General features: G+C 39.3%; 2 protein-coding genes across 2 annotated transcripts in view; one reads left to right on the top strand and one right to left on the bottom strand.

Annotated features, from left to right (window-relative positions):
* Nucleotides 1–1,035: 1,035 nt before the first annotated feature.
* mrpl45 (mitochondrial ribosomal protein L45) lies at nt 1,036–12,222 on the top strand. The gene is made up of 8 exons (XM_085164370.1): nt 1,036–1,164; nt 1,852–2,047; nt 5,762–5,879; nt 6,032–6,130; nt 8,666–8,714; nt 8,801–8,950; nt 9,634–9,807; nt 11,899–12,222. The coding sequence occupies exons 1-8, from the start codon at nt 1,102–1,104 to the stop codon at nt 11,995–11,997; spliced, it is 948 nt and encodes a 315-aa protein (XP_085020496.1). The 5' UTR covers nt 1,036–1,101; the 3' UTR covers nt 11,998–12,222.
* Nucleotides 12,223–12,228: 6 nt separating this feature from the next.
* gpr179 (G protein-coupled receptor 179) overlaps nt 12,229–19,335 on the bottom strand; it is a 32,695-nt gene continuing 25,588 nt past the window's right edge. Inside the window, exons 10-11 of the mRNA XM_085164318.1 lie at nt 17,795–17,941; nt 12,229–17,414 (exon numbers count right to left, since the gene is read on the bottom strand). Coding sequence (XP_085020444.1) covers nt 14,058–17,414; nt 17,795–17,941 — 3,504 coding nt within the window. The 3' untranslated portion in view covers nt 12,229–14,057. The remainder of the gene's footprint in view (nt 17,415–17,794; nt 17,942–19,335) is intronic.

Here is a 19,335-nt window from a genome sequence, read left to right as displayed (position 1 = left end):
AGAAGAACTGCTGAAGCAGTTACTGTGTTATGATCAGAGGTGTAGTTATGTAGATCTTTCATCTTCTGTTACAGGCTTGTTTACCAGTTAGTACAAAAATGCTGTAGGCCTAACTTATCTTGGTTTTCATCATATGAGGCACAAACAAAATCCCCGGTTTTATGTCACAACATCCCAGTTTTTATTATAATCCTCCAGGTGCTTATAAACAACTTTATCAAGATTAAGATAAGAGGTCATCCAGCTTTTTGAATCCAAAATAAGATGTTTAATTTCTCACATGTAACCAAGATACTTGTATGCACAGTATTGGGAAGGTTACTTTTCAAATGTATTCCACTACAGATTACAGAATACATTCTCCAAAATGTATTTTGTAACGTATTCAGTTATGTTACAAAATACAGAGTAACGTATTCTGAATACTTTGGATTACTTAATATATTATCATGCTTTTTACAACTACATGAATGTACGATTGCTGTGTGATTTAATACTATTATTGAAGGTTACTTGCCATACCAACACCAACTAAATCTTAATATAAAATGAGTAACAGTAGGTGGACATTGGGTAAGGCTGCACTTTTTGCAGCGATCTCGTATAGAAAACTATTCGCGCGTATATAAAAACAGGTCCGCTACATTCGGCTACATTCTTTAGGGATATGCCTGTAACACTCTGCCTATTGCCTTCATATTAAATATTTTTTTGAATAATACATTTTAAAAAAATTTCTTCACGTCATTATGCGTAGAGGTGACATGGGCCACGAGATTGAGACACAGGCACTAGAGTCTCTTAATGCGTGATTTGTTTGGGTTTCCACCGGGGTGACATGACCAAAAATAGAGAAGGCATATATGAAAAAGGAAAAGACCGCCGTGTAATCCATTTATTTCAACAAGGAACTGTATTCTGAATACCACCCGTTTAAACGGTAACTTTAACGGAATACAGTTACTCATATTTTGTATTTTACTCCATAACACTGTGTATGCATGTATGCGTTAAGTGCCTAACGTTACTCAGCGGTTTCATAGTATTATTGTTTTATTTTGAAAGAGATAACCGGAAGTCTATGACAAAAATCCTGGCAAGATGGCGATGCCCATGAGGAGGACTTTGGGGGCTCTTCATAGAGCGATTTGTAGCAGTTTAAAGGTACTGTAACGTTTACGAGCACAGTGTTGTAGAAAGGCATACAGTCGAAATGTAGAAGAAGCAATTCGTTTGATTTGCTTCATATAAGTACTGCCTATAATCCTACACAGGCTAGCCTTGCTAATGTTAGCTAACAGACAGAGTATGAGCATCCAGGGACACAGGGACTATTATTTCTGTCAGCTAAACTAATTCTATTTACCTTTAAGTGATATATATATATATATATATATATATATATATATATATATATATATATGAGAGAGAGAGAGAGAGAGTATATAATTAACTGCTTGCTTGCTCAGAGGTGCTCTTTTTTTTTTTTAACTAAAGAGAGGCTTTGTGTTTATCTTGCTGGATGAAACAATACTACGTAGCTTGAGGTTTTCACAGTGTTAAGTATTTGACAAGATTAAGATATACAGATCACAACTTCACAACAGTTGAGTTCAATATAAACTAAAACGCATGGTATTCCAGGCATGTAGACCTGTGAGGGAGGCAAAATATTAGGAATACCTGTCAGGGTAAGGGGCACAGCCCTCTCGATATTAAAGATAAGGGTGTCTTTTTGACAGTGTTGACAAAAGCTGAAAGTGTTTAGGTTTTGTAAAAGTAGAATTCAGGGCCAGTGAGTTTAGAGGATAACTGTGGTGGTTAAACACATATTTGTCTCCATCCTCTTAGAATGCTGAGACGTCTCTGGATGTGCAACATCCCATTCCACTTTACCTGCCGGTCCGAACCAAAAAGCGGTACTTTATCCCTCCAGCAGTGGGATTGAAGGGGAAGAGGCAGGAAAACCCAGAGGCCAAAGCCCGAGCAGCAGGCATCGTCTTCAGGCAGCAGTACTTTGAGAGGCCAATCAATATCGCCTGCACTGGTAAAATGGCCCTTAAAATCAGTGATATGCATATAAGATGTTATTTCTGAAGCTAGAGCACGTTGTGGTCATTAAGTTTTTCATATCTACCAGTACGGTAGTGACTAATGCTGGATATTAGCACTCCTCTCCTAGGAACCATCTATTGTCAAAAGTAAGCAACAGTGTTGTTTTCATGCATATAAATAACCATCTGTGAACATCGCCTCAGAAATTTTTAAAACTATTGAAAAGACTGAGTATCTTCAAAGAAGATAGAAGTTACACAAATGTAAACCAGAATTGAACCACTTAGAACAAATAAAGCATCCATGGTAGCATTTAGGATAATAAATGCTATAGCATGCTGCAAAAAGCACCAAATGCAAAGATAATTACATTAAAAAAGCCATAATGAAGTAAAACTAAAAGGATTCAGTTAAGAGATATGCTTACATGCTTCCTTACTTATCACTTATGGGCTAAAACTACTCAAAACAAAAATATATAAATGAATAAAAATGAGAAAAAAAACAACAACCCTAAAATTAATAACAATTCAATTTCAATTCAGTTCATGTCAATTTATATAGCACCAAATCATAATAACAGTGACTTTATATTGTAAGATAAAACCCATACAATAATACAGGGAAAACGTCAACAATGAGATGACCTCTTTGGTGACAGTGGTAAGGAAAAACTCCCCTTTAACAGGAAGAAACCTCCAGTTAGGCTCAGGGAGGGACAGCTACCTGAAAATAATAATTGTAAAAGAAAAAAGTAAATATTTTTTGATAAAAGTGAATGAAGACATCTAAGTGGCAGAAACTATTGTAACATAAAAACAGGCATTAAAACAATTCGATGGAAAGTGAAACACCTCTGGAATTAAAGCAAAGGGAAATGATACAGAGATAAGTTGGAGGACATCAACTCTATTTATTGTTGCATTTTATAGAGTTTATTATAACACTTTGTGTAAACATGCACTGAAAAATTGTACAACATAACAGTAAAGTGAGGAAAAACCTTTATTTCTTAATTCAAGGGCATTGTGTTTAAATAGTTTTAGCTTTGGGAGCAAGTTTTCATGAGCTGGCTGTTGAATGTAATCTGTAGATACAACATGAAATTAGGATCAGTAACAGATGTTGTTGAAAAGGAATCTGGCGTGCTGAGCTAACAGTTTAAAAATACACACGACCGTTCTATATTTCATTTCCTCCCGGCTTCAGACACAAGAGTGCATGTCATAGAACTGTTTTTAGATTAGTATTCAATATTTTATGTTTACATTTCTTTTACTAATTAGGTGCTACAGCATAATCATCCTCTTTACATACAACAATTGATTGTATAGAGAGGATATAACTAGACGTGGTGAAGGTTAATTTTTAACTTCTGTTCTGGGTAAAAATGTGAAGATGGTCCTGATTGTTTCATTTGCCCATAGCTAAGAAAAAACAGAAATTACAAGTACAAGATTAGGGATGGGTATCGTTTAGGTTTTATCTGATACCGGTGCCAAACTGGTACTTTTGAAACGGTGCCGGTGCTTAAAGAATGGAGAACACAAAATTGGTCCAAAAACCTCTCATGTTCAGCTGTTTTTTTTTTTGTAAAAAGATAACAATGTTGACCTTTTCTGCAGCTATGGGGCATATATGGTATCATTCTTGGCTGGAAGCAGTGCTTAAACAATGGGAAAAAAAAACACAAACTTTGTCCAAAAACCTCTCATGTTTAACTGTTTTCCACTTTTTCTTTGGTCATTTTAGCCTTTTTGGCCAGGGTGAAGGGAGTATCTGCCATCAAACAAGAAGACAGCTGCATGTAACTACGACAGTGTTTGCTAGTTCACCTTACATGCATTAATGTAATAACGTGGTTAGCCTACTCAACGTAAATTATACACGAACAACATGAAGCTACTCACGCAGAGAAGAACGGCTGCTGCTGCCATCATCATCCGTCACCACCACACCTGCAGTAGATGCGCACGGTGTGAGATCTCGCAGCAAGCTATCAAATACGGCGCTTTTTTAAAAAAAAACAAAAAACGCTATGCGTCGCCAGGTGTTTCATCGGATTTGAGGTGTTACCTCCTTTGCATAGTATCAGCTTAAAGCACTTGTTGCAGGCTGCTGAGTTTGCATCTTTTTCTGTGAAGTACAGCCAGACATTTGACCGCTTCGCCTTGGGCATTTTTAATCTGTAGCTCTGCTCTAAAAGGGCCCGCTACTATCCTCGGAAACGTAAAATGATTGGCTAGAATTCAAAGTGTGTGACATCTCAGGAAAAAAAAGCACCGAAATAAAGCACCGAAATGTGCGCTGCTTTTCGGTCTGGTTACTACCGTTTATGTCAGAACCGGTGCCATCATGGCACCGGATACCGGTACCCATCCCTATACAAGATACATATTCTGAATTCTTCTAATGCGATATTGATTTTTAAAGATAAATGTATTTTATTAGAAATGCGAGAATCTCAGCATTTCAACTGCCAAACAGCTTAAACAGCAAATGATTAAAGAGCAGGTAAACTGATTTCACAAAAAGATGCGAACACAAAGCGCAGCGCGACGACACAGACATGTACGTGTCGTCGGGGCTGAAAGCCAACAGCTCATAGATTCTGAAGCTGCAGGTTTTATCGCTCTCCGACCAAAATTCACTGAACCGGCAGCAAAAGAAGATCAAAACTCTGCTTCACGTTGAAAAACGTTGCCATGAATTTTCTCGTACTTTTGCTGTTTTGCTTCCCCAAAATAAAATCACACTCCCTGCTCAGGTCTATCTCAGCGTACTTAAAGACCAGTTTCCCATCAAAAATCTCTGTTTTCTGCATTTTTTGGTTGCTTATGCACCAGTCTACCGCTGTATAAGGTGCTGTCGGACGTTTTTTTAAATCCAAAATGACATCCGGCCTCATTTCTGCTGTTCAGTACCGAAAGAAATTTAAACTTTTTAAAATTGTGTCTCTGACAAAACCTCTGTAACTGTGTTCTGTTTCACTTCAGCAGCATCAGGCAATGTTCATATGGTGATTCATGGTTTTCTCACGTTTTTGATCTACTGCAGAATATTTTAAGGAGGTTGTCTTCCATAAAAAGCCAGGCCTGGAAAATCTCCTTCATGTCTGTCTGTGGTTATTTAACAAAAAAATTGAAAAATCTATGTTTATATTTTTATTATTTAATACTAAATGTATTTTATATCCAGGAAAAGGTGATATTAAGTAAGTAAGTAAGTAAGTAAACTTTATTAAGCGCTTTTCACAGACAGACAATCACAAAGCGCTGTACACAAATATTAAAATAAACAATAAAATCAATAGACATTATATACAATGTAAAAGATCAAATGTAACTAATGTAAAAAATATAAAATATGTAGATCAACAAAAGGCTTGTTTGAACAAAAGAGTTTTTAACTGTTTTTTAAAAGAATCCACAGAGTCAAGCAAACGTAATTGTAGTGGTAAACTGTTCCACAGCCTTGGTGCAACAGACTGAAAGGCTCTGTCCCCCTTTTGTCTTCAGTCGTGTACGGGGTGTGTCCTGAATAAGATGTCAGTGCCACACAGAAGCTAAACAGAGGGTTTTAGTGCTCTAAGTAGGGTTATATATTGTTCTTGCTAAATCAGTCAGCAGGAATGATTTATTTTGAAACATTTCCCTGCTCGGAGGCTTCACACTGGCTGATCAGTCATGTCTGCTCTCTCTACCAGCGGGAATCTTCGACCCCTACATACCCCCGGAGGGTGATGCTCGTCTTTCCACTCTGTCTAAAGAAGGCCTGAAACAACGTACTGAACAGATACGACAAAGTGCCGCCTCACAGCTGGCGTAAGATTCTCTTCTTTGTGTCTTTGTGTTGTCGCTGTGCTGATGCTTTTCTTTTCTGGATATTTTTGAGAACGATTATCTTCTCAATCCAGCTGCTTAATTGAATTCATTGAATATCTTATGGTGAACGAACCGTATTCTTGTTCTTTCAGGATTCGTAAAATCAAAGAGCACGACTCCGTGTTCACAACAAAGGATTTTGCAGAGAAAGCTCAAGAAATCTTTATTGAAGCTCACCACGCCCTGACACAGTAAGAAATAAACCCCTGTCTCACCTCACATAGTCAACTGACAAGGAGTGTTTATTACTGTGGCACATTTTTATAGAGGTGAGAGACGCACTGAGGCAGCCTTCAGCTCTGATAATGAAACAATCTGTAGTGATAAACAGGTTATCGTGGTAAGCCAAAGTACATTACAATGAATTATGATAGTTAGTCACATTTACAGTAATCGAGCCTACTCTGTAGACCATCATCAGACACTTCATTAGGCACACCTTTTTAGTACTGGCTTGGACCCCTTTTGCCTTCAGACCTGACTTAAAGTCTTTGGCACAGATTCTGTGACCACATCGCCGCACAGTTGCTGCAGATTTGTCGATTGCACATCTATGATATGCATCTCCTATTCCACTACATCCCAGAGGAGCTCCATTAGATTGAGAGCTATTAGCGTGCAGTGAACTCAGTTATGTTAAAGTAACAAGCTTGAGATAGTCAGAGTTTCATGACATGTGTTACCCTGCTGGAAGCAGCCATCAGGAAATAAATACCCTGTGCTCATAAATCATGGATGGTTGTGGTTAGCGAAGATACTCGGGTAGTTTAAACGTTGAGCAGTTGATACTGAGGTCCCAAAGAAAATCCCCCCATATGCTGTTACACCAAGAACAACCTGAACTATACATGGATCCATGCTTTCGTGTTGTTTATGCAAATTCTGACTCTACCATGTGAATGCTGCAACAGAATCTGAGACTTGTCAGACCAAGTTTTTCAATTTTGGTGAGCTCATACGAACTGTAGCGTCAGTTTTCCTGTTCTTGGCTGACAGGAGCGGCACCAATGTTCCCTCTAATTTTTCACGTGTCTGAGTTCATGTGTCATGTGTCCCTTGGACCACTGTGAGCGACAGCAGACGTGTGCACTGTGGTCACGCCGGCGTCTAATCCATTCAAGTTACATGGTTTATTAAAATAATCAAATTACAGCATTTATGTTAGACTACTTTTAATTAACTGCTTTAGCCCACTTACAATGAAAATTTAAAAAAATCTAGTTCATGACCTGTGTAGTGTGTTAACACTATTGGAAGTAAAAATAACTTGAACTCCAACTTTGAAAACACAATTTATTTTTTTTTAATATAAAGCTCTGACTATTATGAGTCTGTGGTCTGGGAGAGAGTCCTGTAACTCTCTGTCTGCAAAATATAGTAAATAATAACCAATGTTGGGCAATTAATTATATAGTTACTTCTTCAAAAAAGTAACTCAGTTTGGCAAACAACAAAGTTTTTTGCAGCTATTTTTTTAAATGCAGCCAAGGCGTTTTTTAAATAAACATTTCAAACTATTTACAGAACAATCAGCTGTTCTGCATCAAATCTGATGTCACACAAATTATTTGTGCCACTCCAAAAAATAATTTCTGTCCACTATGAGATGAAGGAGAACAACAGCCTGATACCTGCAGGCCTGACAACAGGAGATGTATCACTGCTGTAACACCTGTAACATTCAGCAGTCGCCTCATTGTTCTGACACACACAACAAAACTATTGACTACACTACACACTAACTACACACTAACTACACTACAGATTTGCGCTAAACGTCTCAAATCTCTCACCGTTTCTTCCCGCAGTAAATATAAACAACGATAGTATTCAGGAAGAAAACCAAACATTGCAGATATTTTTATCATAACTCTGGTTTTACGTGGCCAATCAACACAATTTAAAAACTGGTATAAAGTCCACACTTTTTCCGTCAATTGTTCCGTCTGTCCTGCTCACATCTCCAATGGTTGTTCACGTTGTCATTAACGTGGCTTCACTCCACATCAGCCACGCCGCTTTGCTCGCTAAAACACCGGTGTCGGCACATAAGGACGCTGTCATAGCCTGTCAATGACGTTGATTAGCTGCGTATATACGAATGTGAATCGCATTATTGGCTGAACTATGGGATAAGGTGGCATCGTTCTAATCCCATACGGGAGCAACCAGTCACTTACTGACTAACACTGCAAAACAGGATTGTTGAAGTTTTAATTTTAATTTCAATTCAGGTTAGATTTTTTTTGTACGCAACGCAGATTTTCTGTGTGCAGAGACCGTGCCAGCAGTGCGCAATTACGCACGTGCACAGCTTAGAGGGAACATTGAGCAGCGACTCCACATGTGGTGTGTTCAGAGAGCAGTAGTTCTCTAGGCAAAAATGCCTCGTTGCTGGTAGAGGACAGAGGAGAATGGCCAGACTGCTCACTGGATGTTCCCTGTAAACCTCGGAGATGACACTGTGGGAAAATCCCAGTATATCAGCAGTTTCTGAAATACTCAGAGCCTGTCAGCGACCCGTCTCCAACAACTATCATTTTCTCAACATTTTTTCCTTTTTTTTTTTTTGAAGTACACATTTGACACTCATACATTTTACTAGCTGTATATGAGATATATGTACAAAGATACGAGAGGCTGATGCACAGTAAAGCAACATGTCATGAAAACTCTCCGGCTTCAGTTTTAGAGATGAAGATTAAAATCTTTCATCTGAATTTCAGGTTCAACAAGGAGAAACTTCACTCCTTGGTGACTGAGAGGTGTTATCCTGTAAGTTTATCCTTTGACGATCCTTGAGATAATTCAGTTCTTTGTTTTATTGTACTCAACCTTCTGTTCGGCTGCACTGTGTTCAGGAGATGACGAGGGGTAACCGATACAAGACGATCCGCTGGAGGTTTGTGGAGTCCCTGGAGCCACCCAGAGTGGTCCATGCCCGCTGCCCTGACATGGTCTCCAAAGGCAACCTGTATGGACAGGTGACGGTTCGCATGCACTCCAAGCAGGTACAGTATAGTATGAGTATTTGTGTTGGTGTTTTCATGTGTGTGAGATTGTCCAGAACAGTTTTGAGCAAGTAAATTTTTTAGTGTTTTATTATAAGTTTTATTCCTCACTCACTGAACGTGTCCCTTCGTCAGACGGACACGAATCACTTCTGAGATGCTACTTCCTTGTTTGACATGTTTCTGTTTTTAATCTTGTATTTTATTGGACTGTCTTTGAAAAACTGTTCTGCGTATGTTATCACATTGCCTTCTGCTGTTTGGTTCATGACAGTAACATAAAGCATTTTATATTGGCTTGTTGAAAGATGAGTCAGTACATCAAACGAGCAAAAGCAGGTTTGATTTTATTCCAGAAGCCATTTGACTTGTTTACACATTTTAAGGCTGCGTGTCTTTTTTGCAGGTTTCGATGTTGTTGGTCAGTTACTCCTTCTGTATTTTTAACTGTCTGGCAGCTTTCAAATGCCCCTTCTGGGACAAATTTAATATTTTCCTGTGAGCTAAAGTGAAAGCAGCAGCCCTGCAGCCAGTTTTTAGAGTTGCTTAGGAATCTGTGTGTCCCACAACAACTGTGTTTGTGGAGGTGATGAAAAATCTAAATCAAACGCAGGGTTAGGTTTGCGTTCATGTTACAATTAGTGTTAAGACGACTAATTGAATTTACCTCTGTCTGTGTGCAGACTCTGGCCATCTATGACCGCTTCGGGAGGTTAATGCTGGGAAGCGAGGAGCAGCCGAAGGATGTATTGGAGTACCTGGTCATAGAAAGGCACCTCATCAACCCCTACGGCCGGTGGCGGTTACATGGAAAAATAGTGCCATCTTGGGCCCCTGCCAAGGATCCAATTATTAAGGTGACCCTCTACTCTAAACATTTATCTTTTAGTAAGAAAAAGGCAGAGGTCCAAGGCGCTCTCCCTGTCAAATGCTAATTAAAATACCGTTATTAACTGGCCTGTTCATACTTCACTTTAATGGGCACATGAACAAGGCAGACAAAATCTGTTAGCTATTGCAAGCTTTTTGATATTTTTTTCTTTTTTTGCATAAATATAATACATTCTGTGTCCTTTTTGAAAAGCCTTCAGCCTTCTATAAAAAATAAAAATACAAAAAGTTTCACCTTACACTAAATTTTATTCTGGACCTCTATCATGAAACTGTCTGCACTTTTCAGGGTCCTTTATTAAGCTCAGTTTTCATGGACCTGGCAGACTAGAGCCTTGAAAGCTTACACTACTATACATTTCATCTATCCAAAATTAGTGTCACACTGTAATATAGAGCACCAATGAAGACCAAGGGAGCACTTCCATTCAATTTCAGCATCTTTCTAGCTGTCACAGCCGACTAAACGTAGCTAATATTACAAATGCTGCCTCTTCAGTGACTGAAAATCCACGACCCTGGACAAAAATGACAATCGGCAGTCATGTTAAACAAGCTGTTTAAATGCATCTTATATGTGTGGCTTCTTCTGGCCTTACTCATTAAAGAAAACAAGAAGGGCAGTCAACTTTATCTAAAGGATATCCACATTTTTTGACATCTTCAGGAAAAAAAAGAAGCTCTAATGTCAGATAGCCGCCTCGTCAATTGTTATCAGAGGAGATGCTATTCTGCTGTTTGAGCTGGATCTGTTCTAAATACTTCGGGAGATGATTTCCTTGTGTCACCCCAATTCTACATTCATGCAACAAGATGAAATTAGGCAGTCGTAGGCTGCATCATAGCAGGTTGAAATCTGCACTTTTTACACGGCAGACAGTCGTATTTTGTAAAATGTAATTTATCTGAAAAGATAATGCAAGGAAATACAATTGCAGCTCTACTGAAATATACTGTAGAACAGTGTTTTGAGTCAAAGGTAGTTAATAATTACCACTCCTGTCACCTGGAATTTAAACCTGGTGATCTGCTGCATTAAGGCGAATCTGTTACAAGTTGCTCCCACACGAGCGTGTCAGGGAGATTCAGTAAAGAAAAAGCAAACCAGGAGGTTGTGTTAAGTCTACAGAAACCTTTGCATAGCGAGAGGACACAGGAGATGGCTTGCATTAAATGCATCACTGCTAAGAACTGAGAATGTAATCACCTTAAATATGTGAGTCAGTCCCTGCTGTGGCTCAGATATATGTGGCAGATGGAGCTGCAATGTTGCCTGGAAGGTGTTTTTTACCATCAGCATCAGAGCTCTGCAAAAAAAAGCGTTAGTCATACTGTCAAAAAACCCAGGATGTGATGTGAAGATGATTTACTAAAGTCCTCATTCTAATTCATCTGTCGAGAAGAGATTGTGGTGATCAGCTGTGAACAATTAGTGTCTGTCTCTTATTTGGGCTTCAGGGCAAGAAAGCAAAGGAAATCTATGTCACTATAATAAAAGGAATTATGCCTCAAGTGATGTATCAGAATCTGATCAGTCTTTACTGGAGGGTCATGATAAAATTGGAATAAGTTATTGTATATACCTTTTATTCTAATACTAATATTCTAATGAATTCTGATTCTAGTATTTAGTCACTAATTGAGACATTTGTGACAGATAAATTATTTTAGCTTTGATATGTGTCTGCCTTCTGTCAGTCACAATCTGTCAGTGAAACGGCTCCTTGCATTTTGTCCATGAACTCAAACCAAAAAAAATAAATAAATATATATATATATATATATATATATATATATATATATATATATATATATATATATATATATAAAAATATGAAAAGCTTTTTTTCCCCACTTCCTGTGATAGAGAATCTAAAGATTCAGGAGAAAACATTACAGGTAAACTAGAGAAGTTTATTTTTCTTTTTATGAAACCTTTCTGCTGTTCTGATCTTAACGTTGATTGCTGTTGGAACAAACTATGCCAGCACACGTTCTGTAGAAGGCTTTGGGACTTCACCAACATTTAAATAAGATTCTTTGTTTTCTTCTTCTAGACGGTCATGATTCCTGGTCCGGAGCTGAAGCCAGGGGAAGAATTTGATGCCCTGAACTATGAAGTTCCTAAACCAGAGGCTGTACAGTGGTATAAATGAGCCACCAGGGGGCGCTGCGCCTTTCATCGAACCACAGGCGGACTGTATTACTCATGGGCCAAAAGTTGGCTGTGGCTGGTTATAATTTGTCCACTTTGGCAGGAAACCAGGCTTCCCTATGAGACTCGTTTCTGATTGAAAAGGGACTTTGGTTGTTGAGGCACTGGAAGCAGCAGGTGAATTTTAGATACTACTGCACAGAAAGCCAATAAAACCTTCTTTTCATGATGCTTTTGTCTCAAACTTATTGTTTTATTAAATTGATTGTGCACATGTAAGAAATAAAATGGTCAGATGTACAGAAATTGAGTAATCTTTTTCTGCGATGGATATACTCAGGAAATATGAGATAAAGTGTCTCACCTGGTTTTCTTTTCACAAATTACTGTAAGCACAAATCAAGATGTGTTACAACTATATATATATTAATATATATATATATATTAATATTATATTTGTGTCTACAATTTACAGTACACTCATTAAAAAAACAACAACACAAACATTGCTTACAAAACAAGGTCAGTCCACTGACAAAAAAAGACTTGGAGCCAACAATTGGAGTTTAGCAATAAAATCACTGTATGACACTGTAGCAGCATAACGTCTGATGATAACCATCAATGAATTTCAAACAATATTTGCTGGCATGGACATGCAGCTTAATTACATCTTAACTAACAACTGCTGATATTTAAAGTCCAGAATTTACCAAAAAAATATTACTATTTCTTTTTAACTTGGAAGCTGACTCTGAAATCTGTGAGCAGAGATTCAGAACTTAAAGTAGCATTCACTAATATCACACACTGAAATTAAAAGCATTGTTTGATGTGAAGAAGTGATTAGCGAATGATGACCATCTGATAATCATAAGATGTTGTCTTTAAAGAAAAAAATATTGTCAAGATCTGTTAAACAATCAAGGAATATTTACTACTGTGGTGCAAACCACTTTTGGCTCAAGTCATTTGTGCTTAAAAACATAATCAGCCTTATCAAATAGCTGCAGTGTTTTCAAAAGGTGATTACACAACAGCTCTGTGGTGATTGCAATGTTTTTCTTTGACCCGGAGTTCAGATTAAGTTCATTCACTGTGTGAAACAAGCTGTTTGATCTTTTTAGACCATCTTCTTTTTGATTAGTTGCTCCTCAACAACAGAAGGTATAAACAGTTGGTGGGTGCCTGAGGTGACCACATTAGGGATAGCCCCTCTCAATGATATCAAATAATGAGCACAGTAGATAGAACTGTCTGAAACCAAGCTATTGACTCACAGAATAATTTTCACACACCATTAAAAACTTTGTGTTCAAATATGAGTGGCAGTGAGCATGACCGAAAATAAAAGCATAGTCGGTCCACAATAGTAAACACTAGTATTTAGTCAGGAAATGAGTCACCCAAACAAAAAAGTGTGCATAGTTTTATCAATACTTTTGAAATGTAACTGTGTCCATTGTATTCCTGCTTGACAGTTTGTATTTTATTTTAGTTTGAACAAATGATTTTTTAAGAAATTTTGAGTTGTCTGGTGTATCTTTATGGGGCAGGAGTATTCCAGAGTTTCGTATCTGTAGACACCCTGTGTTGTACTTTTGTTTGAGAGTAGTGCTGACTTAACTTCAGCTTTTGTAATAATTTTAGCTCAGCCATCAATATACTGATCACATGGCAAAATTGAGTGACGTCACTCAAAGACGCACAAAATCATTTGCATTTAATATGGGGGACAGAAACAAAGACATTGGACTTCAGCTAACTGCTTTACATGCCCTTCTATCATGTAAAAATCCTTTTTGTGTTAAATGTATGGGGTACGTAAATCTTCTGTATGTACATTACAAAATGTATTTTCAGTCAGGTCTGCACAACTTGGAGTGTCCAGCCAAGTCTAGCCTTCCAGGTTTTTAGACATGTGGGCTGTTTGTCAAATTTCATTAATCAAGTCTACTCTTTAATTATTGTTTAATAATCCATCAGAAAGAAATTTTGCCTTTGCCAGCTGCAGGGAAGCTCTTCTATAGCTGAGCCTACAGTAGCTACAAAAGTATAAAGCTATAGGTCAGGTGGGAATACAAGAGCTTCAGCAGCACACTCGGCATCGTCGTCTTCGTCCTCCTCTGGAATATTCTCTGGCTCCCATGTAAAGATATCTGACGCATTGTCAGTGAATGAGCCAGATGTGCTCCTTAACATCTCCCAAGGGCACAGAGCATCTCGCCTGCCCAGGGCTAAGTTTGCTTTAGACTCATCTGTTTGCTCAGGGCTTGTGTCTGCTGGAGTTTCTTCGACACTAAGGCAGCTCTGACTTTCTATGACATCCTTGTCACTGTTGGGAATATCATTTTTGTCTTCACCTGCTCCAGTGATGCTTTTCTTTTGGACGGTTTCATCAGTTTCCCACGGACAAACATTTGCCAGAGCACTATCTTGTTTTTGGAGAATTTTTGGTTCTTCTGTTTCCCACGGACAAACATTTTCTTTAGTGCTATCGTCCTTTTTGGCAGCCTTTGGTTCTTCTGTCTCCCATGGACAAACATCTGTTCGAGTGCTATCTTGTTTTTTCAGAACTTTTGGTTCTTCAGTTTCCCACGGACAAACATTTGCCAGAGCACTATCTTGTTTTTGGAGAATGTTTGGTTCTTCTGTTTCCCACGGGCAAACATTTTCTTTAGTGCTATCGTCCTTTTTGGCAGCCTTTGGTTCTTCTGTTTCCCACGGACAAACATCTGTCTGAGTGCTATCTTGTTTTTTAAGAACTTTTGGTTCTTCAGTCTCCCACGGACAAACATTTTCTTTAATGCTATCGTTCTTTTTGGCAGCCATAGTGTCTTCAGTCTCCCAGGGACAAACATTTGCCAGAGCACTACCTTGTTTTTTCAGAACTTTTGATTCTTCAGTCTCCCACGGACAAACATCTGCTTTTGTGCTGTCTTGCTTTTTCAGAACTTTGGGGGTTTCTGTTTTCAGTGGACAAGCATTTTCCTGGGAAATGCCCTTCCTTTGTAGTTTATCAGATGCGTTTGATACTTCAGTTTTAACTGTCCCTGCTTCACCTGTTTCCCATGGACAAACATTTGCTCGAGCGGTGCTCTCTGATATTTTGGGGATCTCTGGCTTTCCTGATTCTGGTTCCTCTATTTCCCATGGACAAACCTCTGCTGGCTTTTTAAGTTCTTGAGACATTGTTTTGGTCGCTGCCGTTTTTTCAGGTAGTGCTGTTTCCCAGGGGCATACATTAACTCTTGTGCTGTCTTTTCCATCAGTATGTTCTGAAGTAGCTTCCAAAAGTGAGGTATCTATTTCTAAATCTTCTGGATTGTCTTGTTCACTTTCCCAGGGACAAATATGTACCTTTATTGTCATTTGTGGAGTTGATTCTGTATTTGTCTGCTCCGTGTCACTGCCTTCCCATGGGCAAATATTTTCCTTGATTGTCGGGGGATCAGGGAAATCCCATGGAGAACTTGCTGCTGCTTTGTTTATGTTTTTACCCCAGTTTGAGGCAGGTGATATTGCATGGTAATGTTGCTCATTACTTGATGCACCAGGATAGATTGCAGCTTTCATGACCTCTCGCTGAAGGGGCACTGTCAGTGTTCCCCTGTTTTCTAAAGGACTTAAATTTTCGTATACACCTTCAACCTTGTCCTGCATATCCCACGGACAAACATTAGCGTATTCATTAGTTTGTATTACTGAAGGCTGGGGAGACTCTGAAGTCTCCCAGGGACATATGTTTAATATGCCTTTTAAAGGCTGCTGTGCCTGTAAATCTTTAGAAAGGATAGTGTGAGAAACAACTGGAATATCCTGAGATTCCAAAGGACCCACTTCTCCATGACCACTTCCTCGTCTTCTCATGTTCGCTTGCTCTTGAGATTCCCAAGGACATACGTTAGATCGTTCAGATACCTGTGATTCCCAAGGGCAGACATCTGCTTTGATGCTCTGCTGCTTCTTTAGTCCCTCTCCACTAGCGATATCCCGTGAACATACATCTGTATGAGGAACATTACGGGTTGGAGTAATTCGATAACTACCTCTTCTGTGAGTTGAAGGGGTTCTGGAGCTGCTTATAGAACTTATACTACTACGTTTACTACTCTGCCTCGACAAAAGCACGTGTTCATATGTCCCATCTTTTTGCATATCTTCTGAATCACATGGATAGATAGAAGATTTTACAATTACAAGCCTTCGTGGGCTTCTGTCAGAGGAATCCCCAGAAGAGAGTCTGACTGCATTCTGCTTAACAAGACATGGTTTTCCATCTGCTGTTGTCATGCTTCTTTTCTGGAGTGACCTCTTTTCAATGCTAGGATGTCTTGATGTTCCTGACCTTGGTGTTGTTGAAGCACTTTCCTGACTTTTTTGCGAAATAGAATCTTCTCTATTTAAGCTTCCATCCTTGCTGGACCTGCTAGCTGCATCAATTGATCCCATCAATGTTTTCACAGTCAGCCACTTAGCGGTTGTAGTGGTGCGGAAAGAGAAAACACGCTGATCCTTTGCAACCTTTGGTCTTGGAGAACCAGGTGCACTTGTAGACACGGTAGACTTGGGGGACTCGCTTTCACCTTGTAGGCCTTTGTCCACAGAAGACTTCTTTTCTACAGGTGGCAAATGGTCCCAAGGACAGATAAGTGCAAGTGGAGATGGTGGACCTTTTTCCTCATCATCCCCAGAGTTTGCATATGTGACATGCTTCTGGTTCTTGTCACTTGACTGTTCTGGCTCCACCTCCCAAGGGCAGATTTCAGCCTTGTCAAATGACTCAGATTTGAGAGCACTCCTGGTCTGGTCACTTATAGAAAGGCTTGGCCTCGAACTCACTGTGTTGGCTCTGTTAACCTTGGGTATATTCTCCATAGAATGGCTGGTAGTTGAGGTTAGGCTCCAAGATTTATGAAGTCTGTTGTGATCAGGATGCAAGAGATTGGTATCAATCGTCAGATTCTGGGCACTGGCTGACTTACAGACCCCTGGTGGTATATCCAAGGAGTCTGTCTCAGATCGCTGTGAGGATCTCTTCACAATATTGGCCCTTAATGTGGAGGTGTGCAAAGAGTCTCGTTCCCTGACATAGTGATGATCACTTTGCGACTTACGCATGGATGGTGATGGTGATAGAGATGCTGACTTCATTGAACTTCTGTAACTGATGCTGACCGTCTCTGTAGACCTTCTAAAAGAGTCAGAATGATTCCCACTTCTACTGCGGAAGGATCCATCTTTCTCCTCACGGCTGCACTGGCGGCTCATCGTTTCTGGGATTTCAGCTATGCGTTTTATAAGGGATCTCCCCAGTGCACATCGAGAGCTTCGTTTTTTAGGTAGATGAGGGTTGTTTGCAGCCATCTTCTTCGTCTTGTGGACTTCTAACTGGGCATATAATTTCTTCAGTTCATCCTGATGCATATGAAGAAAGGAGGGAATTGATGAGATGGAGGTTGAAATGATTGAGAAGAGGAAAAGACAAGGAGAGTCAGGACAGGTAAAGAGTTTTCAAGTATGAAGAACACAGTTCAGGTTAAAGCAAAGGATTGAAGGGTGGTGAAAGTTCATAGAAATATGTTCAGTCTACAGTTAACTGTATTTACGGTTACTTTATGATTTCATTTATAACATATTTACCATTTGTTTATTGAATCTACATGTAAACATAATTAAAATTAAGGGTTAATTATTTTTTCTTTTTTAAATGTAGCCTTTGGAATTTCTTCCATATTATGTACATTATGCCCTACTGCAAAGTGATAACATCGTTCTGTGGGGACAACAGCGTTTACCCGAAAGTCATCAGGGTCCACACTGTGCTCACTCCATGCAGAGCGAAAACTGCTGTTGAGGTAGGAGCCAGAGCGCCGCAGGTCAACTTCATCTTCATACACCTCTGCTGCAATCTCCTCTCTCCCAGGTTTGGATACATAAAGGAACTGTGGAACACATAGGAGAGGAGCACATGTAAGATAACTGGTTTTGACTAAACACAGTCCATAAGTAATAATTACACATACAGAAAGAAGTCTTGAACATTGTTTAACTAGAAGGACTGATTGGAAAGCTTTCCACTTCAGTTGAATTCTACTTCATTTATATAGCACCATATCATAACAACAGTCACCTCTATGTGTTTTATATTGTAAGGTAAAGAACCTACAATGATAAAGAGGAAACCCCAACAATCAGACGAACTCCTATGAGTAAGCACTTGGCAACAGCGGTGAGTTCCACCAACATTTTATGATATCTAAGTTACGGAGCCCCACATGGGACATGGGAGAAAAAAAATTAAGATGGACTTTTGCGAGATCTCGCAAAACTTTTGCGAAATCTCACAAAAGTTTTAGCCGCATTCTTCGGCCTTCGACCTCCCGTTAGCTTCGAGCTAACGGGAGGTCGAGACCTACTACAGCCGGGAGGAACACCGCTTTCCCGGCACATCGTGCCTCGACCTCCCGGTCGGCTTCGAGCCGGCGTCCGAAGAATGCGGCTAAAACTTTTGCGAGATCTTGCAAACGTTTTGCGAGATCCCGAGTTTGTTTTGCGAGATCTTGCAAAAGTCCGTCTTAATTTTTTTTCCGCCCATGTCCCCTGCGGGGCTCCATACTAAGTAAATGTAGCATGTTAGCTTAATACATATTAGCATTTAGCATACATTAGCATACTGGCTGGCTTTCAAGCAGAACTAGACCATGCTGAGTTAGCGGTTATCATTAGCATTATATACTGAGGTCTTATATTTAACATAAAGTGGAGTTACATGCTTAAAGTAGTTAAAGATAAAGCTAACAAGTTTGAGAATACTGTGAGATATCATTTAGATTTTTACAGCATGATGTCATCCAATCAGAAAATAAGTGGTTTGAGTCCCAGCTACTCTGAATGTTGAAATATCCATGGGCAAGATACTGAACACAGGGTTATCCCTGATGCATCCATGTGAGTGTGTATGTGACTGTTAGACAATATATTAATGTGTGTGATTGGGTGAATGAGGCTTGTAGTAAAACATTTTCTTGCCAAGGGCAGTAGAAAAGCGCTAATCCATTTTCCATGACTTTTTTCTATTCTTACTAGTGCTGTCAGCGTAAATCTCGTTAAAATTACGTTAACGCGGCAAATCTCCATTAGCGAGTTAACGCGGATCACCCCGTGCATGGGGCTGCACGGCGCTAACGCATTGACACAGTGCAGCCCCACGCACAGGGCGGTCTGCGTCTGCAGGAGGTTATGGTGTAACGTCATTTTAATGAGATTAACGCTGACAGCACTAATTCTTACTGTATAATTAGTCTACTCTGGCACTATGGACATAAAAATGTGGAAT

The sequence above is a fragment of the Neolamprologus multifasciatus genome, chromosome 6 (assembly GCF_963576455.1).
Source record: "Neolamprologus multifasciatus chromosome 6, fNeoMul1.2, whole genome shotgun sequence".
Taxonomy (NCBI): Eukaryota; Metazoa; Chordata; class Actinopteri; order Cichliformes; family Cichlidae; genus Neolamprologus; species Neolamprologus multifasciatus.
Note: the sequence above shows the minus strand (reverse complement) of the source record. Positions and strands in the feature narration are given on the sequence as shown.

Coding starts and splice junctions, on each gene's coding strand:
- mrpl45 (XM_085164370.1), top strand. CDS start 1,102: ATGGCGATGCCCATGAGGAGGACTTTGGGGGCTCTTCATAGAGCGATT. Junction 2,048..5,761: donor AATCAATATCGCCTGCACTG/GTAAAATGGCCC, acceptor TCTCTCTACCAG/CGGGAATCTTCGACCCCTAC. Junction 6,131..8,665: donor GCTCACCACGCCCTGACACA/GTAAGAAATAAA, acceptor TCTGAATTTCAG/GTTCAACAAGGAGAAACTTC.